A 27,942-nucleotide genomic window follows, 5' to 3' on the forward strand; every position below is an offset into this window, starting at 1 on the left:
CATGACTGCCAGGCTTCAAGGGAACTCACCCCATCCAAGACTTAACTAGAAAGGTGTTATAGCTTTAATATTTCAGCCATTGCAAATTTCTCCCAATTTTCCTTGCAAATGTTCATCGCTTAAATAAAAGGATATATTATTGTCTGATAGAACAAGGCAGATTGCTTTTAACTGCAACCATGGAGCTAGTTTATACACTAAATATGAATTTTAGGTTCATGAGAACCACTCCTGACTACCCTGAAAAGGAAATGAATGTGACTTTATCACCAACTCTGTCCATTTTTCTTATTATGCGATGTGTCTTCCTCCTAGCCTACTTCTAAGCTAGGTTAAATGAAGAGAAATGATGATGTATCACATCTATTTACCTTAATTTCATTGTTTCTCATCATAAGCCATTTATATGAGAATGGACATTAATTAATTCCACCTTCATCTATCATGTGGCTCAACATTTAATCTAGTCTCATGTATCAGATAAAAATATAGTATTCTAAATTCTGGAGTTTTTATCTTGAGTGAAAAAGGAGGTCATAAATCTAAGACAGCACTTGTGTCTCTTCCTTTTGCCTGCCACTCCATCAACTGTAAGTAGCTACTGGTTTCAGGAAAGTTCAGGAGACAGAGCCATCAAGATTGATGGACTTAATGTGGAGGTGTGTGTTACTGTGACCAGACTCTCAGTTCCTAATGACTCTCAAAATATGAAGTCTATTCTGAGGAATATTATCAGAAATTCTAGAAGCCTTCACTTTGAGTCAATACTATTTCTAATATTTCTTTATTATTGTGGATTCCTTTTTTTGAGCCGCAATCCAGACCAAGCACATCCTGACTCTACAGCTTTGGAGAGCCAACCAAGAGGTTAAGGTCTGCAGCACTTTCTCAATTACCTGGAATGGCACCAACGTCTGCCTGTGTTCCCTCCCTACAGCCTTCTTACCCAGAGCTCAGAACACTTGACCCTCAAGTGTAGGCTTGGACCTACCCCTCACACTGCTCAGTGGTCATGTTATAAGTGAGTGGATCTCTTATCTCTGTTCTAAAACTGGGCTCTGCCTTTTCCTTTACAGGTCCATGGCTGTGGCCCTGTCATTCTCCCTGACTCAAGTTTATGTGTCCTCTGAAGGTTCTCATTTGCTCTTGTCACCTCCCTCTGCTCCACTCTAAGGGCTGAGACCCTTCCCTTGCACTTGAGGCTTTGGCTAGGCCTCTGATTGCTGCTGCCAAACACATTCCAGCCTACACTCCTAGCCAGCCACCCGGGGGTAAGCATATCCTGTACACCTCTGGGACCACAGACACTGGTGGTTTGCCTCAACCTGTTACCTCTCACCATTGTCCTTGAATACCTGATTCTAGGTGTTGGATGTACTTCTTCCCAGTCCTATCAATGCAACAACATCTCCCTCACCCCATCGCTCTGTTAGTACATGCAGATCCAAAGAGTTCATCCAGACCCTGCTCTGTCTGTCCTCTTTTGCTGTGGTTAAGCCATCTTTGCCCAGTGATATCATGATAGATGACAAGTCCTAGCCATGTAGTAGACTTAAAAACATTTTTGGGAAATTTCCTCGTGGTCCAGTGGTTAGGACTCTGTGTTTCCACTGCAGCGGGCACTGGTTTGATCCCTGGTCAGGGAACTAAGATCCTGCATGACGTGCAGCATGGCCCTCCCTCAAAAAAATGTTTTTAAATCTTTAATTGTTATTAAATAAGACATCCTCACATTGAAAAAACCAATAAAGAAGTAAAGTGTAAACTGAGGGTCTCTCTCCTTCAACCACAGTCCATCCTTTTCTCCAAAGGTAAAAATTTGGTAAATATATCTAGAGACTTTTTATTGTGTGAAACACATTATAAGCAGATGAACACACATAAAGAAGATATATTTGGGGGGGGGAAATGATACCATACTATACATGATTATCTTCAATTTGTTGCGGTTTTTCATAATGGACAGAATTCCATGTTGGTATGTAAATCTATCCTTGAACACCTACATAATATCCCATAGTTTGTATGTACTATTTTCTAGTTAGCCATAATTCTGTTGATATAGAATCCAATTTTCAGCACTACAAATAATGAGGTGATATACATTCTCATACCAATGGTACAAATCATCCCACAAGTTAAATTGTTAGGTACATACATTTAAAAGAGAAAGAGACAATGGAGCAGCTGATCATGCAGTTGGAGAGAAAGGCAAGGAAAAAGTCATGAAGAGCTTGTGAAATTCATAAATGTGAAGACATACAAGAATGATTTTCATAGGAGGATGAAATAACCATTTGTACATTTTGGAAAAATCACTTTGGCTGGATTATGAAAAAGAGATTAGAAGGGAGTGAGATTAGAGCCACAGCAATATTAAAAGATTGTTGCCACATAACATCCAGGCTATTGTGATATGTATATATGTGGAGGGGGGGTTGTTCACACATCATGCAATAGGTTAAATAGCCCTTCAAGCTACATTAATAATGATTCATCATTTTAAAAGGCAAAATAATTAATTCACAAATACATTGCTAGCATATTGATTTTTATCGGTAATGAGGTAAAGCAGTCAACAAAGTATGTACATAAATAGGAAATTGGACAATAAAAGTTGCCTATAAATAAGCTCCTAGAAAGATTTTTCTGAGTCACCAAAATAAAGGATACTTAATCTCAGGCTACATTTTAAATCCCATCCAACCTAATCTTCTCCCTGGATGAAATTTTGAGAGGGGACATCGATAATTTTGAGGTCTAAAACACGACTTTAGATCCAATCAGTTCTAAACAATGATTCTGGCTATGGTATTGGGATAACTGGTGAGGCAGGCAGTGCCCTTCAAGGGCTCTTGAAAGGAGCTCCAATCAGATTGGGGTAGGGGGTGTTCCCCACTTAAGCAGCAGGGATCTGAAAGCCAATATGCTTAGAAAATAGTTCATCTCCACTTGGCCCTCAGGATACAACCCATTGTCCCTCTGCATTTTCTTACAGACTAAGAAAGAACACGGGCATTTCCTTTTGTGCTAGAAATGTTCACCATTGTCTTTACCCAAATTTTTATTTTATATTCATTTAATATCAATTGATCAGTTAATATATGGCGAGAATCAAAGAAACAACCCTGAACTGGTTCTAACCTCCAGCTGGAAAATTTTCAGTAATTCATGAGCAGATATCGTCTATCTCAAGATACTAAAATCTCAAGGGAAGAGAATTAGACAGGAAATCTGAGGCTAAATCAAATGGGAGTCATTGGGCAGGTTTGCATCGTCTATCTTTCCTGATAATGGTTCTGCTACTTGTCACAGGATGTGGTTGTTATAGTGACAGCATAGAGGAGTGAGGGGAGTAGAGAGGGCAAACTTGGACAGCAGAGTGAAATGTAGCAAGGTAAAAGAGCTGTGGGCATTTGTGCTTCTTCTCATTTAACCTTGCTCAAGTCTTAAGACATCCATAGCCTGCTGCCATGATGAGGCTAAGAAGACCTTGGATTGGCTCCTTTATCCTCCCTGTCACTGACATGCAGGCATTCATGCGGGTTGTGTCCCACTGCGCCTGACGCCTTCCACTCACTTTTGATGATGTTTCTGTCATTTCCCCCAGCCATGCTATCTTGCTTCCATCACAACCACTTCAGCAGTACATCAACCCTTGTCTGTTTATGCTTAAGCTTTCATTAGAAACAAGGTGTCTAGATACTGTGTAGTGTGCTGTCACCTGTTTTCCCCCAGCAGCATATCCAAACCTGAGCTCCATTCAGGCAGGATCACCACTACATAAGGCACCCAGCACAGTGCCTGGGACACATTTCAAGGGGGATTTATAATAAAGGGAGGAAGTAGATAAATGTTTCAACACACTAAACCAAAGTTACAAAAGATAGAAAAGAGAAAGACAGCTATAACAACAGGACAGGACTATCCCAGGATACCTAACCTGATGAGCTTTGGTGTGTGGATTTTGTGTGTGTGTGTGTGTGTGTGTGTGTGTGTGTAAAGAATACAAAACAGACTAAAAAAGAATCACCAAAGACTTTGAAAAGAACTAGAAGAAGCCAATTTGGTAAAGCCAAATGCAATTCTGAATTTTAATAGAGGTCTAACTTTTATACTTTTTGCCTAAGAGGAAAAAAAATAAGGATTTTACATTCCCTTTGACTTGTTCTCCTTAAACATTTTGGAAATCTTTAAAAGCACTTTTAGAATGAGCTTGTTGTGCCCTGGTCATGTGCAAGGCCCAATGTTGGCATCTTCAATTGAAATACAGGAGGCACTGAAGACAATGACAAAATAAATATATAAACAGCTCTAATATGAGGCAAAGTAAAGGAGGTAACAGGAAGAATGTGTGTGTCCAGGGGGATGGCATTTCAGAGAAGGGAGAGGCCTCAGAGCTTGAGGGAAACATGCATAACCATGTGTGATCATGGTCTCTGAGAAAGATAGGATTCAAGCAGGCAGTGCAGGCAAAACACAGGGAATCCTGTCTAGTGGTGGACCTCAGATGGTTGGGTTTGGCTTGATGCTTGTCAGCTCTGCAGAAGATCACCAGAAGGCCTCTTGGTCTAAGCTAAGTTCATGCAGCCGGCTGCAGGAAGGGAGAGCACCACATTGACAGACTTAGTAGTATCTCAGAAGGGGGAAGTCAGGGAGGGCATTTGTAAGGTTTGGGGTTCTGCATTTAAGTGGTTTAAGGTGAGTCTTTCATGATGGGTAATTAATTCGAGGTAACAAGTTTTGTGACATAATAGTTTAGGAATAGCAAGTCTTGATAAGTAAACGGTTGCCTATTAGGAAGCTTTCTAAGGTGCTCAATATATTAAAAAATAATACTCTAGTTTCAGGAAAAGGTTTGTAAAGCACATGAGTTTTCTCTCACTCTTGCTTACCATCATTTCTCCTGCATTATATATGAAGTTCTAGGGATGGGACAACTACTTTGCTGAACAAACTTGTGCCAGGCCCTTGACTACCTGCACTCATCAATTCTCCCCGTGAGCATTGCAGGTGGTTATTATCCTCCACATTTCACAGATTAGGAGCCTGAGGACCCTCTGATGCGGGTCAGAGAATTTAGACAATGAGTGAGTTCCCACTGCTGGTAAGTGGCAGGTCAGTATTGAATTCCAGATCTGTTTGATTGCCAGCCCATGCTGCCTTTCAGAGGCTCAGTGCGCAAACCCAAAGTGCAAAGGGTCCCTCGGCATCTCCACCTCCATAGCAGCGTGCCTTCATCCTTCTGATCCTTCCTCAAGGGACAGGCTGCTCCTGGTGACCAGCTAAGTGTTCCCCTTGGAGAGGCCTTCTACCCACACCTCTCCTCTTGCAGCACAGCGATCCTGATGTTTATTGCTGCTACTGTCACAACCCCTGACACTCTCCACCCACGCTCCACCACCACCTTTGGCTACATTCACGAGCACTTTCTCTGGATGAGGCTTGTCTAAGTGCTCTGCAAACCTTGTTACGTTGGGTTCTCACAGAAAGCCTTGCAGGGGGATGGGGAGTGAGGCATTTGAAGGACTATTTCAATGTAAACCTTTAATGGGTTGAATTCTTCCATTTCTCTTGCAAGCATTTGACTTCAGGTGGACAGAAGCTAGCATGACTGGTTCTGACAGATCCACCGTATCATTTTCTTGCAGTTTTCCCTTGTATCAGTGGATTTTCTCTAAACCTAGAGACCATAGTTTTCACGTTACCCGGGATAGTCTGATTTGGACATATTGTCTTTACAGAATCATTAACAGTTCCTCTCTCATTTCCAAAAGCATATGGTCATCCTACCTAAATCTGCCTTTGCAGCTAAGGAGCAAGGCTGTAGGGCTCACTGCAGTCTGTAAGTTCGCGCTGGTCCCAGAAAACCTTGCCCAGTGGCAGCATCTTCGCAACCAGCAGGTACATCCCAGCTGTTTTCTTCTCCTGGCCCAGGACAGGCTTTGTTCAGATGAGTGATGCTGACTGTGTGTGCACAGTGGCTATCTCTGCACCTGATGGGTCACGCTAGCCCAGGAGTGGGCTAGAATTCCTCTTCGCATGATGAAGATGAAAATGACGTGATTTGCAATCCATGCTAAGGAAAACAGATGGCCAAAGAAACACGAGGGCTGGGGAATTTTCATGCCCTGCATCAAGACGAATTTCCCTGTTTCTTTAGAATGCATTCATCATCAACAGCAGTGTACGGGCTCAGGCTGTGGGCTGTTGGTGGTACAGAACCTGATTTGGAAATTGCAACTTGGTCCAACGTTAAGAAAGTTCTGCTTTTTTTTTTTTTTTGTGGTACGCGGGCCTCTCACTGCTGTGGCCTCTCCCGTTGCGGAGCACAGGCTCCGGACGCGCAGGCTCAGCGACCATGGCTCACGGGCCCAGCCGCTCCGCGGCATGTGGCATCTTCCCGGACTGGGGCACGAACCCGTGTCCCCTGAATCGGCAGGTGGACTGTCAACCACTGCGCCACCAGGGAAGCCCAGTTCTGCTCTTTTAAACTCCCATACACAATTAGAAAAATGTGCTACCATAGCTATTAAAGAGAATTTAGCCCCTGAGAAGGGGGTTATTGGGAACAAAGAGCCCCCTCAGAGATACTCTGGATAATGAAGCAAAGTTAAGAGTACTTTGAAGAAAAAAGATGCTTGCATAGAGATAATCTAAATTGATACCCATGTCAGTATGCCTGCTAAACAAATAGGTATCTTATGAGATATTTACACAGAGGGGCTTTCCATGATACGGACCTTATTTTCAGCAGTCACATGACGTGTCTAACTAGTCTAGTCTTATATTACTCCTGTGGTGGTGGGCAGATGTGATTGTTCGGTTTTATAGATGGGGAGACTAAGGCTTGGAGCGTGCCCTGGATTCTTCCATGTGAACTGACACCTCCTGCTGGGGGCCACCTCCTCCATCCTCCCCCTTCACTGCCCCTCTCTACCACAGAGGTGTGGAGACCAAAATAGTCAGGGGTTTAGAAGGAAAGCCTAGAAGAGTTTTCTCCTTGCTTTTTTTTTTTGCGGTACACGAGCCTCTCACTGTTGTGGCCTCTCCCTTTGTGGAGCACAAGCTCCAGACGCGCAGGCTCAGCGGCCATGGCTCACGGGCCCAGCTGCTCCGCAGCATGTGGGATCTTCCCGGACCGGGGCATGAACCCGTGTCCCCTGCATCGGCAGATGGACTCTCAACCACTGTGCCACCAGGGAAGCCCCAGAGACGATCTTCTTATATTCCCTGTAGAAGTTCTGGTTCAGGATCCCATAGACGATGGCATTAAAGCAGCTGTTGAAATAAGCCAGGAAGTAGCTAGTGACAAAGAGGCCCTCTGGGACCTAGGGAGCCACTTCTGAGTCGATGGCCACAGCAAAGCTGATGTAGTTCAGCGGTGCCCAGCAGATGGCAAAGATCACAAACACCACGAACGTGGTCAGAAAGCTTCAGATGTTACTGGACCACAGGCATGGATTGTTCTCCGACTTGACCTTCCTGCAGGCCCGGAGCACCAGCACCCAGATGCGCAGGTAACAGAAGCACACAACAGCAATGGGGGGAGGAAGTGGACGACCACCACTGCCACCAGGTACCAGGCACTGGCCGTCTGGATGAAGGTGCAGGAGTAGATGTGTGGGTCATACTCCAGGAACCCCACGAAGAAGCTGGGTACCAGGGCCAGCAGGGTGAGGAGACAGACAAGGCAGATGTAGAGGGGGGTGTGCCAGTGGCAGTAGATGCGGTGGTAGGTCACGCTGTGGCAGACGTAGCAGTAGCAGTTAATGGCGATGGCGATGATGTCGAAGATGGAGACGATGATGCTCAGGCCTATCACAAAGGCGCTGGCCTTGCAGCACGCCTCCCCCAGGGCCCAGCCATCGTGGAAGATGGCCAAGAGGATTAACAGGTAGGGGTACAAGGCCAGGTCAGCCAATGCCAGACTCACCAAGAACAAATTACCTGGAGCGGGAAAAAGGAAGCAAGAGTCAGGACAAAACCCCACGATGTCTATTCTGTAGAACATTATAGCCTTTGTCCCTCATAGGAGGGCCTCTCCCAGGACACTGATGCGCCACAGCCACCATACGTCTGTGGGTACTCTGCGGAGGCTGCTGTGACTACCTCTGGGGTCCAAAGCATGAGGCAGAGGGAAAGGATCCAGAAGGCACAGCAACCAGAAAAGTCAGGCTGTGGTCTGGCTTCAAGGGGGTTTGGAAAAAGGGAGCTTCAGAGCCACTCAGCGGGGAGTTCCCCTGAATCAGACCCTCAGGTGAAGCAGACTCTGTACTTGCAGCTACATGCAAACCCACAAGGTAGAGGAAGGGCGTTCCCAGCCCTCCTTGTCCTGACACACAGTCTCAACCCATCTCAGGGAAGACTCCATAGGACGTGCCCCCGGGAAGCTGGGAGGCCCACAAGCAGCCTTCGTGAAGTGCCTGTTTTCGCCTCAGATGCTTGGGGTAACTCCACTTAGAACTGACCAAAAAGACATCTGTTAGCTCCCTGGGAGTTCTCAGGACCCAACTGCTCCTGAGTCCAGAGCTAGGTTAGGGCCCGAGGGAGGCAGGATGTAACTGAATAGAAAGGAGATGATTTGGATACTTAAAGTGCTTTCCAGGTAGTGAGCTTCCGTGTCTCTCGAGGTATTCAAGTACAAGTTGGATGGTAAAGGAGAAGCCTGCCTCAGATTGAACTGCAAGATTCCTTCCTATTCTACTATCCCAGGGATCTATTTACTTAATGGGAGAAAAGCCCCCTCAAGTTCTGTATGGTTGGCACTACAAGGCAAGAAACATACATCTTAGTACCTGCTTGGGATGTGGGGGAGTCTCCTTCTTGTTCATTTAATTCTCAGCCTGTTCCCTGTCTCCACTGGTGGATTTCAGGTTTTGACTCCACTACTGAGAACTTACTTGGTCTCAAGAAAGAGAGGGACTTCCTCTCTCGAATTTCTTGTTTTCACCTGAATCAGGAGCCCTTGTCTCTTTCTAGAATTTTAAGTGTTCTTTTTGGTTAATTAAAGTATAGCTGATTTACAATATTGTATTAGTTTCAGGTGTACAACATAGTGATTCAGTATTATTTTTTTCATTCAACAAACCTTTATTGATTAACTGGGAGGAAAGTGATACAGACACAAGACATAATTCCTGCCTTCAAACAGCTGCAGAGACAGATAAAGCAGATGAAAAATCAGATAGTATTAATGAAAGTACAGAGGTAACTCAGTATTTTTATAGATTATACTCCATTTAAGGTTATTATAAAATATTCGCTATATTTCCTGTGCAGTACTTGTAGTTTATTTATTTTGTACATAGTATTTTGTCTCTCTAAATTCCTTATCACTATGTTGCCCCTCTGCCTTCCCTCTCCCCACTGATAACCGCTAGTTTGTTCTCTATACCTGTGAATCTGCTACTTTTTTGTTATATTCAATAGTTTGTTGTATTTTTTAGATTTCATATATAAGTGATAACATACAGTATTTGTCTTTCTCTGTCTGACTTATTCTACCAGGCATAATACCCTTCAGGTCCATCCATGTTGTTGCAAATGGCAAAATTTCATTCTTTGTTACGGCTGAGTAATATTCCAGTGTGTGTGTGTGTACACCACATCTTTTTTATCCTTTCATCTGTTGATAGACACATAGGTTGCTTCCATACCTTGGTAACTGTAAATAATGCTGCTATGAACACTGGGGTGCATGTATCTTTTTAAATTAGTGTTTTATTTTTGGGGGGATATATATGCAGCAGTGGAACTGCTGGATTTTACGGGCAGCCTACTGAATGGGAGAAAATTATTTGCAAATGATATGTCTGATAAGGGGTTACTATCCAAAATATAAATAGCTCATGCAACTCAATATCAAAAAAACAAACAACCTGATCAAAAAATGGGCAGAAGACCTGAATAGACGTTTTTCCAAAGAAGACATCCAAATGGCCAACAGGCACATGAAAAGATGCTCAACATCACTAATCATCAGGGAAATGCAAATCAAAACCACAATGAGATATCACCTGACACTTGTCAGAATGGCTATGATTTAAAAGAACACAAATAGCAAATTCTGGCGAGGGTGTGGAGAAAAGGGAACTCGTACACTGTTGGTGGGAATGTAAACTGAAGCAGTCATTGTGGAAAACAGTATGGAGACTTCTCAAAAAAAAAATTAAATGTTGTTTTGACATTGGGAAGTGGCGCTGGAAGTTGGAGTGATCTGGGGTAATCTCAGTCCTGCCACTTTGAACTTGACCTAGTCACTGAACTTCTTTTCTCTGTGACTATTGTTTCTTCCGTTCCCTTCTTTTCTTTTGGAGCCCTCCTTCCCTCTCCTCACACACACTCCACATGATTATTTCTGTGAAGAAAATCCCTTCTTTCCCATGTGGGAATACTCGTCTCTGCAGCGCCCACTGGCTTCCTGGCTGAGTGGCAAAGAAGCTTTTGGCCCTTGCAAGCACATGTGGAGAAACTCAAGAGCGGCTGGGTGTGGGTGCCAGATCAGCCAGCTGTTCCCGGGAAAGCAAGTCAAGCTCTGCCGTGTTAATGTGGCTCATCCCCTAATAATGCCCCAGAAGCTGGCAAACAGCTTGTAAATAGTGGGAAGAACACATTCAACTCCATGTGGAAAGTGTTTCAATTACTCTCCCCCATTACTCCTGGGGTTTCTATAAGGCTGAAATCAAACAGTTTCTGCTGTAGATCCATCTGCCCTCAGACGTCATACCATCTCCCGACTTTCTTGACACAATTCCAAGTTAGACAAATAAAATTCTTGCTTTGTCTCCCAGCTGTAAGAAGCCAGACCCTGTCTAGATGACAGTCAAAGGGAGAGCGAGTTCTCTATTCATGTTTTCCCCAGACAGGTGAGAAATCAACCAGGACACACAGCACTGCTTATCATCCGGTGCACAGGCTTCTAATGAATATTTTTTTTTTTTTTTTTTTTTTTTTGCGGTATGCGGGCCTCTCACTGTTGTGGCCTCTCCCGTTGCGGAGCACAGGCTCCGGATGCGCAGGCTCAGCGGCCATGGCTCACGGGCCCAGCCGCTCCGCAGCATATGGGATCCTCCCGGACCGGGGCACGAACCCGTATCCCCTGCATCGGCAGGCGGACTCTCAACCACTGCGCCACCAGGGAGGCCCTCTAATGAATATTTATATCACGAGTCTTGGCATGACTTATTTCCATCTGCCTCTATCAGACAGGGCGTATTAGTGGAGACAGACCTCAACAACAAGGTTTTGTACTAATATGGAACTCCCTTCCCTTTGCATTCATATACAAAGCGCATCCCTCCACACATACAGCCACCACAATCCCCTCCCCACTGGCCTACTTTCTCCTTCTTTTTGGGAAATCTAGTCCTTAATGGGAATCTGGAAATCTGAGAAGGAGCCAGCAGATGTTCAGCTATCTAGTTTTCATCAGATAGGAGAATTCTGGAAGGTAAAGCTACCTTTATCTTGCTCTTCCCTGTACCCACCCTATTTTCCTAGAGGAATTTCTTGGTTTTAAATTGTCTCTGGTCATTGAGCTAAAATTGGCAATGTAGAAATAGATAGTCATTGAGTCATTTGCTCAACAGATATTGCTGAGTATTTACTAGGTATTGGCTCTGGCTTATGCTGGGGCATGGTGAGCAAGAGAGACACATCCCCTCCTCTTACAAAGCTCGTGGTCTCATAGAAGAGACAATTCAATAAAATCAAGATGTGATGAGGGTTACGATAGGGAAGTAAACAGATGATCTATCACTTCTAACAGGGTTAAACTTTCCATGCCTTGAGGTCTTCTTCCATCCTCCACTTGCTCAAATGTGTAATATATTTACTGAGCACCTATCACACTTGGGTAGGGCGCAGTGATGGGTGAAAGACACGCCCCTGCCACTGAGATGCTAACACTGCTGTTGGGGAAAGAGACACAGAAACAGTGGCTCTTCAGTGTGGTGAGAGCTGGGTTGGAGGCTAGCACAAGGTAGTGGGAATAGTGGGGAAGAACTAAGTCGTCTTGGGGCTGAGGGCAGTACTGGAGGATGGGGCTGGTCAAGCAGGACAATTCAGTAAGGGGTCGGACAAAACCACAAAGGCCCTTGTCACAGGCCTGCCTCCATCCCGGGATGGCTGTTCACCTCAAACAGGATCCTGCATGGGAAAAAATTTAAGACATAATAACAGTCTCCAAATGAATGTGAGATATACTTGTTAGTTATATTCTGGGATAGGCATTTGAAGTAACTGAACAGATAATTTATTAAAAATGTGACTTCCTCACAAATACTAAAACAATGCACTTTTATATTAACATAAGCTCCTAATCAGATTCCCAAATTCTTTGAGGGTGGAGATTGTTTTCTTCCCAGATCACATTGTTTGTGAAAACCCTGGAGCGTGTGGATGAATCATACAAGGGCTGAGTTGAAATCAAATATCACATTAATTTAAAAAGAAAAGGATTACTAAGCAAGCTAATAGTATAAAAAATATGATGGGGGTATTTTAACCACTTAAAAGAATAAAATATATTTAAGAGCATAAGCATCCATTTAAATAATTAACTGAGATGCTTATTACAAAATCATATTCCATAACCATCAAGGCATTGCTTGGAAACTCTTATGGAATCATTTTATTACTTTAATTATAACAACCCCCACACACAATTGGTATAGTACCTTGACATTTATAATGTGCATTCAGGTAAACTGACTCAGTTGTTTCTCACAAGAATCCTTTAAGGTTGATTGCATGATTTCCATTTTACAGATCAAGAAACCAACACCCAGAATATGTGAACAGAGAAAGAGGGAGAAAAAGCAAAAAGAAAAACAAGAGGAAACCAGGAAAAAGAAATGTCAAAGGGATTAAGGGTGTAGAGATTTTGGTTATCCACAAGAATGAGAAAGAGCAGAAAAGTGCCCATGTCACCTGCCAGTTAGGAGGTCAGCAGTGATGTTAGCAAGGGCGAATTCTGTTGAGTGTTGGAGGATAAACTTTTGCACTGGAGGCTGCCCTCCCACCCAGCTTTGCCTTCAAGAGAAACGGAGAGAAATGGACTGGTACTTGGAAAGGGCTATCCTTTGATGGAGAGATTGTGTAAGATATTTTGTTTTCTTTTCTCTTTCTCTCTCTTTTAAGTGAGAGAGGCTTGTATCTGACACATAATAAGCACATAGCAATCTTTTTCTCATTGGAGTATAGTTGATTTACAATGTTGTGTTAATGTTTGCTATACAGCAAAGCGATTCGGTTATACGTATATATACGTCCCTTTTTATATTCTTTTCTATTATGGTTTAATCACAGGATATTGAATATAGTTCCCTGTGCTATACAGTAGGACCTTGTTGTTGATCCATTCTATATATAATAGTTTGCATCTGCTAACCCTACACATAACAATCTTAGCTATTATTTATTATTGTAATTTTTATATTATCAGCTGCATTATTATTTATATTATTATTAGTTTTTATATTATTATAATTATATACAATAACAGTTTTATATTATTATTACAAAGAACAAGAAAGAGGATCATAAGTTTGGACTAAGCTCCCTGGGAGATAAGACGTGAGAAGTCCTATAGGGTGAGGACGATGAAGAAATTAGGACATTGCATCTAGAGTGTAAACACCCTCAGAACTGCAACTTTACTTCCCAACTCCCTAACTTTTCCTCTTTCAGCCATAAGTATTTTAAACTGTAAGACCTAACAGCAGCATCAGGATCTTCTGAGTTTTGCTGCATATCATGCTAAATACAGACTCCGACTTTGTGCAGGGGAAGGAAAAGACAGTCTAACATGAAAGTGTTCACACGCAGGGCTGCTAAGGACTCTATGGGAGGAATTAACAAGGATTATGCGCTTTCCTGATTATTTGGCTAAAGACATAATTAAGAGATTTAAAATGCTTTCCTTTTTGCCTGGTAAAGAGAAAAGAAGTATTCAGAGCCAAAATGTGAAGTTGGAAAGTTCAGGCAATATCAGGGAAGGAGTCCAATGTAGCCCAGTTTGGTTTTCAGTTGATAAGAAGCCCTCCGAAGCCTGAAAGCTAAGCAGGTTAAAAGACGCCTGTCACCAAGGGGCATCTCCAGGAGTACTCAGCGGTAGGATAGAGCCTGGATGAAGTGGGCTCGACCTTACCTTGTAACACCTGAAGGGCAGGGGCTGTGGGTCTATTAAATATTTCCTCCAGGCCTTTCAAGAGCTTTTGCCTATGGCCAGCCTGCTTATTCAATCATCATTTACCTCCTCGATCAACAAGTGGGAGGAAAAGGGGCCGCGTGGCGGGCTCTGCTCTAATGTAACTGGGGATGCCAACACGTGCCAGGCTGAAAATCCCCATCAGGAAGTCTGCAATGCAGTCATTGGTTCTGGATAAGAGATGATGCAGACTCCACACGTCACTGGGCATCCAGAGGACAGAGTGGATTCCGGACGAGGACCTGGGTGCTCTGCAAGCAAATCCTCCATGTTTTCCTGTCAAATAGTCCACATCCTTTTTCCTTACAAATCACAGGGATGTCCTAGGTATGGATATGCATCCGCTCACTAATAACACCTCTCCGATAGCCTCTGAATCCATCTGCAGTACAAACATCCATTGTCAGACAATGGCTCTTGATCGTCACCAGGGAAATTAGGGTCCCTGTGCTGATGGGCCAAGAATCATGAATGCTGTTGTGCTTTCCCCTTGCTGATGGAGTCTATCTTGATGTTACAGTAAGGACACGTTTCTCTCAGCTCTCTTCTGTGTGGCTGACAGTCAGGATGGTTCAGGTAAGGGCAGGAGGCTCAATTTTACAGGCAGTTTAAAGTGGGCAGCCTCCAGCCAGACTGGCAAGAGGCATATACACACTACTATATATAAAACAGATAACTAGTAACAACCTGCTGTATAGCACAGGGAACTCTACTCAATACTCTGTAATAACCTATATGGGAAAAAATTTAAAAAAAAATGAGTGGGCATATATACATGTATAACTAATGCACTTTGCTGTATACCTGAAACTAACATAACATTGTAAATCAACTATACTGCAATAAAAATTTAAAAAAAAGAGAAACTCCCGAAGGAGTCACTGGGGCACAATTTTAGGGAGCCCATGGGCCACACAGGAACAGCAGGGATCAAGATACACCCTAGTGCAGGTGCCAGTCAGTGTCTGAGGACAAGAGTCAGGTGTACTTTGGGCTTTCAGTGCTCCAAGCAATTCAGTTCCATGAGAATTGTACTGATGGCGTGAGCGGTGCTGAGTAGACCTCACCTCATGAAGCAAAATTAATACTTTCTGTCTCACTGCTTTCCTGGTATCTTGTCCACTTCAATTTGTTTCAGTAAATCTATATTCAGTTTTACAAATGGAATAAAAGTCTCTGCTTTCAAGGATCTCACAGTCCAGTGGGGAGAGAAAAAGGACTAAGAGCAATATAGTGAGGGAGGTGTTGTATGGGGAGGGCATGCGGGAGCCTGGGCTGGGCCTGGGAGGGGGGGAAGACAGTAACCACACATTTTATACTATTAATGATAAAAATCAACAACCCGCACGGGAGCTGAGGAAGGGGTTTGAAAGAGATATTCAATAGCCGAAAAGAGGCAGGGAGCTTCCCAAGATGAGGATAGAGCATCGACCTAGATGGGTGGGATGGCGGGGGGCAGGGAGGTCCAAGAGGGAGGGGATATGTGCATAAATATAGCTGATTCACTTCATTGTACAGCAGAAACTGACACAACATTGTAAAACTATGCCCCAATTAAAAAAAAAAAAAAGAACACAGACCGTGTGGGACAGACAGCAGCTCGTGTCACATTGAGTGGGAGAAATGAGACAAGTCTGTGACATTGAGGGGGTTAGGCAGGTCCCGGAGGCTTGTTCCAGCCGTTCTCTGGAGCTGGACACTCTTCCGTAGATGGAGGGTGATCCCTGGAGACGGGGGTGACCCTGGCCATGGTAACAGGGTGGGTAGAGTAGTGGGGAAAGCTGTCTGGTGACTATGGACATGGTTTGCTCAAGGGAGGATGAGGGTGTAAATTGGGGCAGTAGGAGTAGGGGGCAGGAAAGGGGGAAATGGAGAGATGCTATGAGACAAAAATCAGGAGGGCTTGGGGAATGAAGGAACCGAAGAGGACTCCCAGGGATCAGGTGTCTGAGAGAGGAAGAGAGGAAGGAGGTCCAAAAACTAGCATCAGGTAAGCCGAGGGAATGGAAGGTCTCAAGGAGGGAGTGGCCCTCAGTGTCACACACAGCATAGAGGGGCATTTCCCGTGAGGGCAGACCCCAGGGGGCTGAGGAAGAAATGGGAAGCAATGAGGTGATTAATGGATGTAAACTGTTATATTAAGATGTCTGGCTGAAAAGAGAAGGAGAAAGATAGCCCTGAAGTTGGAAATATTTTTTTCTTTTAAACAAAGGAGCCCTGTGTGTGTGTGTGTGAGCTAAAGGGACAGAGACAGAAATTGAAAATACAGAAGAGAGAGAAGGAACTTGATGGAGGAAAGTTCTGTGAGAGCAGGAGAGGAAGAGAGAGAAAATACAGGGATGAACATTGGTGAGGTCTGGGGTGGGGATGAGTGACAGGGGCGGGCACAAGGAAAAGTCCTCAGACGCTGTCAGGAGAGCCTGGAGTGTGGCAGGCCTCAGAAAGCACACACCGAGAAATATGAAATGCCACCAGTGCCACGCAATGTGTAAGGCTCTGGAAACATAGCAAAGAGTGTAACACACACCTGGCCTTACCTTCTAAGTTGGGGCAGTGCCCTGAATCTGCCCCCATCTTCCCTCCATCCCTTCCTGTCTGCCTTGCTCTAGTGCCATCTCTGAAAAAGTCAACCCAAACCATGAGCAACAGAACCTGAAGACAGGGGAGTCCCTCCCTCAAAAAGGACAGTTAATCTAATCACCTACCCCGCTATCAGGAACATCCCTGTTATGAATGATGAGAGTCTGCTGCACGGAGAAACTGGGTTTGTAATAGTCAAGTAGAGGATACTGACACCTGCTAAGAATGCTGCTGTGACTTCAGTATGGGCTGTGTGCCTTAGTCATTGGAAATACACATGTTCTCATTGTCACAGCCCTATTTTCTTTTTCTTTTTCTTTCTTTTTTTTTTTTTTTTTTTGTGGTATGTGGGCCTCTCCCTGTTGTGGCCTCTCCCATTGCGGATCACAGGCTCCAGATGCGCAGGCTCAGCGGCCATGGCTCACGGGCCCAGGCGCTCCGCGGCATGTGGGATCCTCCCGGACCGGGGCATGAACCCGTGTCCCCTGCATCAGCAGGCGGACTCTCAACCACTGTGCCACCAGGGAAGCCCCCTATTTTCTTAATAGCAATGAATTAAGGAACCAGACTCAATTACAGAAAGCTCTAAGATAAATGTTTCTTAAAGCAAGTCCATACTCTTCAGTAAGAGAAGACATGATTAATAGTGGAATGGGTGCTAACTATTCAAACTGCTGTAGGTTTTCAGGCATCTTTTGAAATCTCAATCTGCCAAAGTTATTTAGTTTACATTAATACGATGATTTTTCATAGTATGTATGACTATCATCAATAAAGCCATGGGTCAAATAAAAATTGGTTGTGTGACTGGAACAGCCTTTAATGAATGTGTCAGGAATTAATATCATTTAGATAAAGTGTTAAAATTTTTTCTGGTGCTGGGCTGTAGCAGACTCAAAGGGAGTTAGGAAGGATAGGACATACGGTGTGCCAGCAATTTAACATGCTCATTACCCACCCGGGCCAAATCAATAAGGTTTCCATGAACTTCGCTAGGAGAGCAGAAGAGGCCAGCCCTTCTCGGGATGGAGGAGGGGAGAATAAGCTTGTCTCCTTCAGGCAAAAGGAAGAAGCACCCTCAACCTTCAGCCACCCTGCCCGTGGTAGGCAGCCCACCGGGTCTCCTCTAAACACCCTGCTAGTCAGAAAGAGAGGCCCTGCCTCCTCCTTGCCTCCCTGGGCAGGAAATGAATTCTTGTGGCTGCTACAAAAGGGCGATAGGATGGAAATACTAAACACAGCTTTCTGATAGTAACCTGCTCTTTCCTAGTAGATAAGCCTCTACTCAAAGGACACAGTAATATCTTGAAAAAGTTACTGCAGATAATACCAGCATCCACTGCTGAAATGACTGAGTTAGAAAGCTTACTTTTTTCTTCCAGTTTTATTGAGATATAATTGACATCCAGCTCTGTATAAGATTAAGGTATACAGCATGATGATTTGACTTATATACACCATGAAATGATTACCGCAATAAGTTTAGTGAACATCTGTCATCTCATATAGATACAAAAAGAAATAGAAAAAAAGACATTTTTCCTTGTGGTGAGAACTAGGATCTACTCTCTTAACAACTTTCATATGTAACACACAGCAGAGTTAGTTATATGTAGCCTGTTGTACATTACAACCCTAGTACTTATTTATCTTGTAACTGGAAGTTTGCGCCTTTTGACTGCCTTCTCCCAGTTCCCTCTCCCCTCAGCTCCTGCCTCTGGTAACCACAAATCCACTCTTTGTCTATGAGTTTGTTTGTTTGTTTTTGAAGTATAATTAACCTATAACAATATGTTAGTTCCTAGGGCACAATACAGGGATTCGATGCTTCTTAACATTTCAAAATGATCACTGTGATAAGTCTAGCTACCATCTGTCACCATACAGTTACTTCTTCTTAATAATATGAAGTTTCCAATAGTATGCACAGAAGCTCACATTTTTATTTTTTGTTTGTTCTTTAGATAAAAATCATGGAGTCACAGGGCCACATAAAATATATATAACAATTTGTTAAAAATAGCCTTTCTGAATGGTCAGCCTCCTTAGAAAAGCATGTTTAAGCTATATAGTTGGCTTTCTGCTATCTTTTCATTTTAATTCACTCTAATATTTGAGTTGCCCCTAAGACCCAAACTGGGAAATAACAAATTGACAAACAGGTCATTGAGCTTCTCCCCAAGCAGGAATGGTCAGTGTGCTCCAGTGACCCTCAGGGCGAGAGTTTAGAGGCTCCCTCCCTCTGGTTTTGTTCCCTGGTACACCTGAGTATGGGAAAGTTGAAATGAGAGTGGATTGAAAGCGGAAAAATATTCTCAGGATTGCAACACTAAACCCCCAAATATTCTCAGGATTGACCATGGTTATCGCAAAACAATTTAGTTCCATCCAAGCAGAGGCTGCAGATGTCTGCTTTTGGCACTCTCTTGTTCGGAACCAAGATGAGGAGATACGTCTAGGACGAAAATTCACTGGAGCGTTTCCATTAATTCACTCATTGTCTCAGCAAATATTTCCTAAGCACCTACTGCGTGAACCACAGTGCTTGGCAGGCGAGGGAGGGGTTGAAGATGGTGAGATTTCTGTGGCCAGGGAGGGGCACCATGGGGACCTGCACACATTGGAGCGCCTTGGAGAGCTATGGCTTCCAGCCGCTTGGATTTCCACAGCGCCCCGGTCTGCCGAAAAGTGCACAAGAAAAACTTCTCCCGATTCACGCTGGCACTGATGCGCCAAGTGCTTCCTGGTCCATTGGCTACAGCCGCAAGTCGGGGAAAGGCAGCAACTCACCCTAACTTTTGAGTTCAAGACCAAACTCGGGGACTGGTGAGAGAGAAGGGAACGCGGTGCGGGGCCCTGACGAGGGACAGGATCAGGGTCAGGGGCAAGACCAGACACCAGAGAGGGGCCCGACGCAGCAACGGGCGTGGCGCTCACCTGCGTTCCGGAGCTTGCGGTTCCCGAACACCGAGAGGATGACCAGGAGGTTGCCCACGATGGCCACCGTGGTGGTGACGATGAGCACGGCGGACAGCGCGGGCGCCACCCAGGGCGGCCGGGGGGTCCCGGAGGGCCGCGCGCCTCTTGCCCCAGTCCAGACCCGGCTCTCCGCTCGGCCGCCCTCCTCGCAGCAGTTGGCGAAGGAGCCGTTCTCAGGCATCGTGGACCCTCCCACACAGCGCCAGCCACCACGCACCCTGTCTCTCCGCAGGCTGGGCGTGCAGTGCTGAGTCCGGCGCTCCTGCCACCCCCTTCCCTACCCAGGTTGGGGGGCCAGGGAGGAGGCCAGTGGAGAGGGGCCTGGAAGAGATAAACATGGGCAAGGGAAGGAGAAAAAACGTAGGAAAGGGAAGAGGATTTGGGGTGCAGGCGTTGCCCAAGGAGCACGTCCCCCCCTCGCTAGCTCAGGAGCAGCTGTGATGGCGCCTGGAGCCCAGCACGTGCCTGGCCCAGTTCGGGCCTCAGTGCCTGAGCGCACTGTCAGAGAAGCTGTGTCTAGGGACACCCAGATTTTCGGACTAGAAAAGGTGCAGTTTGTCGGGGACCTGCTGATTGGTTGTCAGAAGGAAACCATAAACAAGACCAAAAGACAACCCTCAGAATGGGAGAAAATATTTGCAAATGAAGCAACTGACAAAGGATTAATCTCCAAAATTTACAAGCAGCACATGCGGCTCAATAACAAAAACAAACAAACAAACAACCCAATCCAAAAATGGGCAGAAGACCTAAATAGACATTTCTCCAAAGAAGATATACAGATTGCCAAGAAACACATGAAAGAATGCTCAACATCATTAATCATTAGAGGAATACAAATCAAAACTACAATGAGATACCATCTCACACCAGTCAGAATGGCCATCATCAAAAAGTCTAGAAACAGTAAATGCTGGAGAGGGTGTGGAGAAAAGGGAACCCTCTTGCACTGCTGGTGGGAATGTAAATTGATAGAGCCACTATGGAGAACAGTATGGAGGTTCCTTAAAACACTACAAATAGAACTACCATATGACCCAGCAATCCCACTACTAGGCACATACACTGAGAAAACCATAATTCAAAAAGAGTCATGTACCTGAATGTTCATTGCAGCTCTGTTTACAATAGCCAGGACATGGAAACAACCTAAGAGTCCATCGACAGATAAATGCATAAAGAAGATGTGGCACATATATGCAATGGAACATTACTCAGCCATAAAAAGAAACGAAATTGAGTTATTTGTAGTGAGGTGGATGGACTTAGAGTCTGTCATACAGAGTGAAGTAAGTCAGAAAGAGAAAAACAAATACCGTATGCTAACACATATATATGGAATCTAAGGAAAAAACAAACAAAAAAAGGTCATGAAGAACCTAGGGGTAAGATGGGAATAAAGACACAGACCTACTAGAGAATGGACTTGAGGATATGGGGAGGGGGAAGGGTGAGCTGTGACAGTGAGAGAGTGGCATGGACATATATACACTAACAAACGTAAAATAGATAGCTAGTGGGAAGCAGCCGCATGGCACAGGGAGATCAGCTCGGTGCTTTGTGACCACCTAGAGGGGTGGGATAGGGAGGGTGGGAGGGAGAGAGATGCAAGAGGGAAGAGATATGGGAACATATGTATATGTATAACTGATTCACTTTGTTATAAAGCAGAAACTAACCCACCATTGTGAAGCAATTATACTCCAATAAAGATGTTAAAAAAAAAAGGGCAGGGTTTGAGGTCCCCATGGGGCTGTACAGCCCCAAAGAGGTGGTGACTTCAGGGTATGGGGACAGATCCCAGAGCAAATAAGGGAGAGGGTTACACTCTAGGCAGCTGCAGGAGAAAGATGAACCTGTGCTATTTATTGAGCACTTGCTGTTTATGTGGGAAGCATTGGTGATGTCTCTGCCCTGTCCTCCTTAAAAAGCCATGACAGTAGTTAAATAGATTTAAGAACATCTATTTAAACATGATAATACTTAAATAGATGTATGGTCAATACTGGGGGTTATTATGATGTGGTTTTTGGAGGGTTAGAACAAGAAGAATAGTGCACTATGGTTATAGGAAAGAAGGAACTTAGATGCCCTTCCTTTAAAATGTCTGAGCACTTTTACTCTGATAATAACAACTGCTCATCCCTCTTGAGGGTAAATTTATGCCAAGCACTGTCTTAAGCTCTGTTTGCATCACTAGAATCAAAGTGACTGATTATCTATCTGGTGAAGAAGTAAAGTACCTGGAACTCTCATACATCACTTTTATGAGAATGCAAAATGGTACAGCCACTTTAAAGTGCTTGGTAGTTTGGTAGTTTCTTATAGAATTAAACATATACCATCCTATGGCCAGAAATGCAAAGAAAATGAAACATATGCCCACAGAAAGACCTGTGCACGAATTATCCAGAACAGCCTTATTTATAATAACCCAGACATGGAAACAGCCCAAAGGTCCCTCGAGAGATGAACGGGTAAACAAATTGTGGTAATTGTGAATACCACCCAGCAATAAAAACTACTGATATACACAACAACATGGATTAATCTAAAAAAAAATTATATTGAGCAAAAGAAGCCAGATACAAAAGGGTACATTCTATACAATTCCAATTATAGAATGGCCAAAAGCAGGAAAATATCATCTATGGTCATAGTAATCAGAGCAATGGTTGCCCATGGGGGTGAGGATTGACTGGAACAGAACATGAAATGAATTTCTGGGATGTTATTTGTATGTATGTTATTATATGTAAATTATACTCTCCCACCACCCCCTCCCCCAAATAAAAACAAAAACAAAAATGAATGCAGTGGAGAGGAGGGACTCTAATGGCGTGATGATGCAGGAGAAGATAATAATTAAAGCAATAAACTCCTTGAGAGGTGAGCCCATCCAGAGCCCAAGGAAGGTAGATTATTATTAGGAGAGAGAGGCTTTCTTCTCTACAGTAGAAATGAAGCAGAAGCCAGTACAAATTCAGAAGTGTTTCTAGATTGGCCTGAGATGAGGGAGTTCCCCTCTGGCTGCTGTATTCTCAGGGTGCTTGACGCTACCTCATTAGACAGGATTCAGGGGGAAAGAGTGTGGAAGATTTGAAGACAGGAGAAGGTCTGAAATGTCATTACAGAAAAGAGAAACTTTAACTAGGAAAGCATGGCAGGTGTGTCAGGAGAACATGCGCCACTGTACAGCTTAAGATGATGGTTTGAAATGGAGCCAATCAGCCATGTTGGTGGTTATTAAGCAGCAACTTGGAGCCGCTCAGGATAGACACAGAGAAGGCAGAGTGAAATTCTCTCAGGATTTCGATTTGCTGGTGAGGAGTAATTAACAAAAGGAAGTGTGAGGGTGTGATGGGAAGATGGACCCTAGGAGGACATTAAAAGAGAGAAGTTGAGAAAACGGGGATGGGGGGGCGCTGGTGGGTCATGGGAAAGAGGCGGGATCAAGGGATGGGAGGGGTTGAATTCAAAGAGTTGTGGTGGATGAATCGGAAAACATAAATTGTGGTATTGAAAGAGTAACTTGTTTGAAACTGAGATTTCTGAGGAGTGTGGATTTTATTGATATGAGGGCTCTGAGGTGATGATGGGAGTGGGTTGCTGGACGAAGCTTGTTGGAAATGAGAAGGTCGAGGACCTGAGAAGTCACGGGCTGAATATTATGGTGGTGAGAGAAAAGGAAACCCATGATTTGGGGGCGAATCCCCAATGAACAAGGAGGAATGAGCAGCTAGTCGGTAGGAGAGCAACAGGAATGAGAAAGAGACACAGCTGGATGGTGTCTAGGGGCATTTTCAAAGAAGGGACACCCATGCTTGCCCTGTTCATACAAATGCACATGTAGCAAACATAGAGTTGCACTTCTCTGGCTGTCAGTGGCCCTCAGAGCAATAGGTAAGTTAAATACAATATATGTTGCCTCAGTTCAGACACACCAATAACACACAATTGGTTAATTGTGTATGAAACACAGGGTATTTGCCCTGTGCTGCCCTGGTCTGGGATCATGCACATAGCCACAACAGATATCTCAAGATCTTCGGACATTGGAATTGGGGTACCTGCTGCCAAGAAGTCCATGCTGTCTCCTGGCACAGCTGACCAGGCTGTGCCTTAAAAGGTCAGAAGAATGGTATAGCCAATTTGAAAGACAGTTTGGGACTTCTCTGGTGGCGCAGTGGTTAAGAATCTGCCTACCAATGCAGGGGACACGGGTTTGATCCCTGGTCTGGGAAGATCCCACATGCCGTGGAGCAGCTAAGCCTGTGTGCCACAACTACTGAGTCTGCACTCTAGAGCCCACGAGCCACCACTACTGAAGCCTGTGTGTCTAGAGCCCATGCTCTGCAACAAGAGAAGCCACTGCAATGAGAAGCTGGCACACCGCAACCAAGAGTAGGCCCCACTTGACGCAACTAGAGAAAGCCCGCGCACAGCAACGAAGACCCAACGCAGGCAAAAAATAAATAAATAATAAATAAATTTTAAAAAAAAGACAGTTTGGCCATTTCTAACAAAACTAAACACACTCATCACATGATCCATAAATTGTACTCCTTGACATTTCTCCAAAGAAGTTGAAAACTCATCTCCACACAAAAGCCTCCACATGGATGTTTATAGCAGCTTTATTCATAATTTCCCAGAACTGGAAACTACCAAGATGTCATTCAATAGGTAAATGGATAAATAAACTGTGGTACATTCATACAATGAAATATTTTCCAGCACTAACAAGAAATGAGATATTAAGTCATGAAAGGACATGGAAGAACCTTAAATGCATATTACTAAGTGAAAGAAGCCAATCTGAAAAGGCTAGTATGATTCCATATATATGACATTCTAGAAAAGGCAAAAATATGCAGACACTAAGAAGATCAGTGGTTGCCAGGGGTTAGGGGAGAACGAGAGATGAATAAACAGAGCACAGAGGATTTTTAGGGCAGTGAAACTACTCTGTGTGATACCACAATGGTGTATAAATGTTATTACATTTGTCCAAACCCATAGAAAGTACAACACCAAAAGTGAGCTCTAATGTAAACTATGGACTTTGGGTGATTCATACATCTTCACGTGAAACAGAATCCACCCTACTATCAACAAGACAAACTAAAGCAAATCTAGGGAGAGAAGTCATGATGATGGGGAGATTGGAGCTATGACATCCAAGGTGATGGAGAGGAGTGCCCAGATTTAAGAGAGAGGGTATCGCATTCAAGGAACTGAGAAGACATCCCGAAAGAAGTAAGTTCAGGCCTGAGAATCAGGCTAGACAATAGGGCAGGAACTGGTCCAGGGAGGCCTCAAGTTCACCTTGAGGACTCTGGACTTGATCCCAAGCACAGTAGAATCTGTTGAAGGGTTTGCCAGGCATCTGCAACCTGCCCCACTCTGGCAGGTTTCCCTTCCAATGCAGAGAGGATGTCTGCCACAGAAAGTAATTTCCATGTTGACGTCCAAGTGTAGAACAGTGGTGATTGCTTCCAGTGTTCCAGGCTCATGGCCTCTTAACATAAGAGGATTCTTTTCATAATAGGTGAAACCAATAGTGGCTGCCAACAGTGAAATTAAATTATATGGGAAGAAAATTCAAACCCTAGAGAAGGGAAAGGAGAGAGCCAAAGGAGAGAGGTTCAAGATTCCTAGCTGGTTTCTTTAAAAAGTAAATCAACATTTTGAACACCTATGGAGTGTCCTAGGGCTACAAAAATGAGCAGGACTGGCATTCTTTATGCCTGCCCCCAAGTTCAAATGCAAATCAAAATATGCTCACAGAAGCTCAGCTTCCCACATCCCAACAATAATATCTTTCACTCTGGATAGTACTTGAAACCTTTTCCAAACCACTTTTACCCAGGCCATCTTGTGTCTCCTTTCAACAGCTCTGTGAGGCCTGGGGGGCAGGTATGATTGGCCCAGCTGGAAAAGAAAGGAACAGACTCTTGGAGATAAATAATGTGCCAAGGTTGGTGGCTGATGAATGGCCAATGTGAGTCTGTAACCCAGCTGTCTAACAGAATCCAATTCTTCTTTTTTTTAATAATTAATTAATTAGGTTGCACCAGGTCTTAGTTGCAGCAGGTGGGCTCCTTAGCTGCAGCTCACGGGCTGCTGAGTTGCAGCTTGCTGGCTTCTTAGTTGTGGCATGTGAACTCATAGTTGCAGCATGCATGCTGGTCCCATGCATTGGGAGCACAGAGTCTTAACCACTGAGCCACCAGGGAAGTCCCAGAATCCAATTCTTTGATTGAATGTCTAATGGCTTATATTCCCCCATATGAAATATACAAAGCATATAATCAAAACTTTCTTTAGGTAATCAGTTTGCAACATGGTTGAAAGGGCCACTTGCCCTTTTAGTAATACCAGAAGAAATAATCATAGCAGCCACAGCTAACACTGAATGTTTTCTATGTGCTAGGAGACATATGGATACTTTCATTTAACCCTCCCATCTCAGTGGGATGGGTAGGATTACTGTCTACTGTGAAGAAACTGAGATTCAGCTGGTAGGTCTCAGAGCTAGGATGACTCCAAAACCTGGTCCAGTTTTTCCCTTGCATCGGGGAATATTAAAACCTCTGGGCTCTTTTTCACCTCAAGAGAAGGGGAGCTCGATGATGTTGGGCAGGTAGAACCCTGGAAGAAAAAGCTTGTGTGAGTTTTGAAAAAGATGGCTTTTATTTAGATAACTTAGAAGATATACCACTGCTTAGCATCGAGAAGCTGCCTAATCTTTTCCTGAAGTGTAACCTGGAAAGGGGGATATTGTACAAGAAAGGAGTGAAAACAAGACAAAACAACAAAAACAACAAAAACCCCACCCCTGGACAGTCTCCCTCCTGTTACCCAGCACAGGCTCATGGCAGAGACCAATAGAGTGATCCAGGGACCCAGCTGGGCCAGGCAAGGTCAGAGCAGCAAATTCTCTCTGCTGCTGGTTGCATGATCTTTACCTTTTCTGACTTTTCTTTCCCTTCAGAGGAAGCATCAGTCTAAGAGTTACTGTCCTGGTTACTTCAGATTTGAATCAAATCTAACAGCTCAATGTTCAAGTAGAAGGGGTTGACCCTTGCCTTGGAATCCAGTGAACTCCAGATGAGTGTTTATTATCCCACACTATCTAGAATGAATTATTTAGCATATATATATCATTTATGTATTTATATAAATAATTTAAATTGTTTAATTCTTGCTTTATTGGAAGATTTTTTTGTTTATAGTTTACAATGAACCAGAACAGTATATTTTCCTAGTAAAAATAAATTGAAGCAGAAAATCATAAGCATTCCAATGAAAGATTCCAATGAAAGGGCTACACCAAATTTGGGATGGTTTTGACTTCTACAGAAGGAAATTTATCTTGGAATCTTAATGCTTTCTTTTAAAACCTGGGGACAAGGGGACCCAGCCACAGGTAAATTCATTCAAGGGACAAGCTGTTAAGGAAGAGAGGTCTCCGAGCTATTAGGGAAGTATGGTCCAAAGGCCAATGTGGATTCCATTTCAGGGGACAGAGGGTGCTGGTGTACCCTCCTGGAGCCTCAGCTGGGTGGGGTGTGTAACCACTCTCCTGTCTCAGGGGGGCATGTTTATTTTAGGAGAATACCCCTGTGTTCCTGCAGAGATGCTGTTAGCAGACCAGGCCTCTTCCCCAGAAACTGGCTGTTATCAGCCCCCAAGGGCCTCAGTCAGTAGTGTCATACCTTTGCCTCCAAGGCCAGTGAATGGGACACTCAGCCTGGGGCAGAATTTTAAACATGAGTGACTTGCTCTATGTTCTCCCTGTGATTGCTTAATTAGTGCTATAATTTTCCAGCCAAGTTAATTTGCCAAGGCCTGGCCTCATCCCCAAACTAATATCCACAGCCAGCTGAAGCCTTCTTGATTATAGAGAGTTGAGTCTGTTCCTGTACTTGGAGAAGCAGCCCTCCATAATGCATGGCAGTGTCTGTATCTTTGGCCTAAAAGTCACCTAGACCAGACAAGCCTGGTTATCATTAAAGAACATACGGATTAAACATGGAAAACCAGCTTGTTTGGAAGGGCCTGTCATCACCTGCGCTACCAGGCAGGGGGCAGAGTACTGCCAGCCACCACTTGATTAGTTGACTTCCTGTGATCTGTTGTTGAGGACATGAATGATTTGATCTGGA

General features: G+C 44.2%; 1 protein-coding gene across 1 annotated transcript; it reads right to left on the minus strand.

Annotated features, from left to right (window-relative positions):
* Positions 1 to 5,811: 5,811 nt before the first annotated feature.
* Positions 5,812 to 20,195, minus strand: MTNR1B (melatonin receptor 1B; the record flags this gene model as incomplete). Its single annotated transcript, XM_082629362.1, is given in 6 exon segments — positions 5,812 to 5,928; positions 7,200 to 7,331; positions 7,335 to 7,436; positions 7,440 to 7,549; positions 7,552 to 7,950; positions 19,730 to 20,195. Coding segments are annotated over 6 exon segments (1,083 nt in total). The 5' UTR covers positions 19,953 to 20,195.
* Between the last annotated feature and the right edge of the window lie 7,747 nt (positions 20,196 to 27,942).

The sequence above is a fragment of the Mesoplodon mirus genome, assembly GCF_964341445.2.
Source record: "Mesoplodon mirus genome assembly, chromosome: 7".
Classification (NCBI taxonomy): domain Eukaryota; kingdom Metazoa; phylum Chordata; class Mammalia; order Artiodactyla; family Ziphiidae; genus Mesoplodon; species Mesoplodon mirus.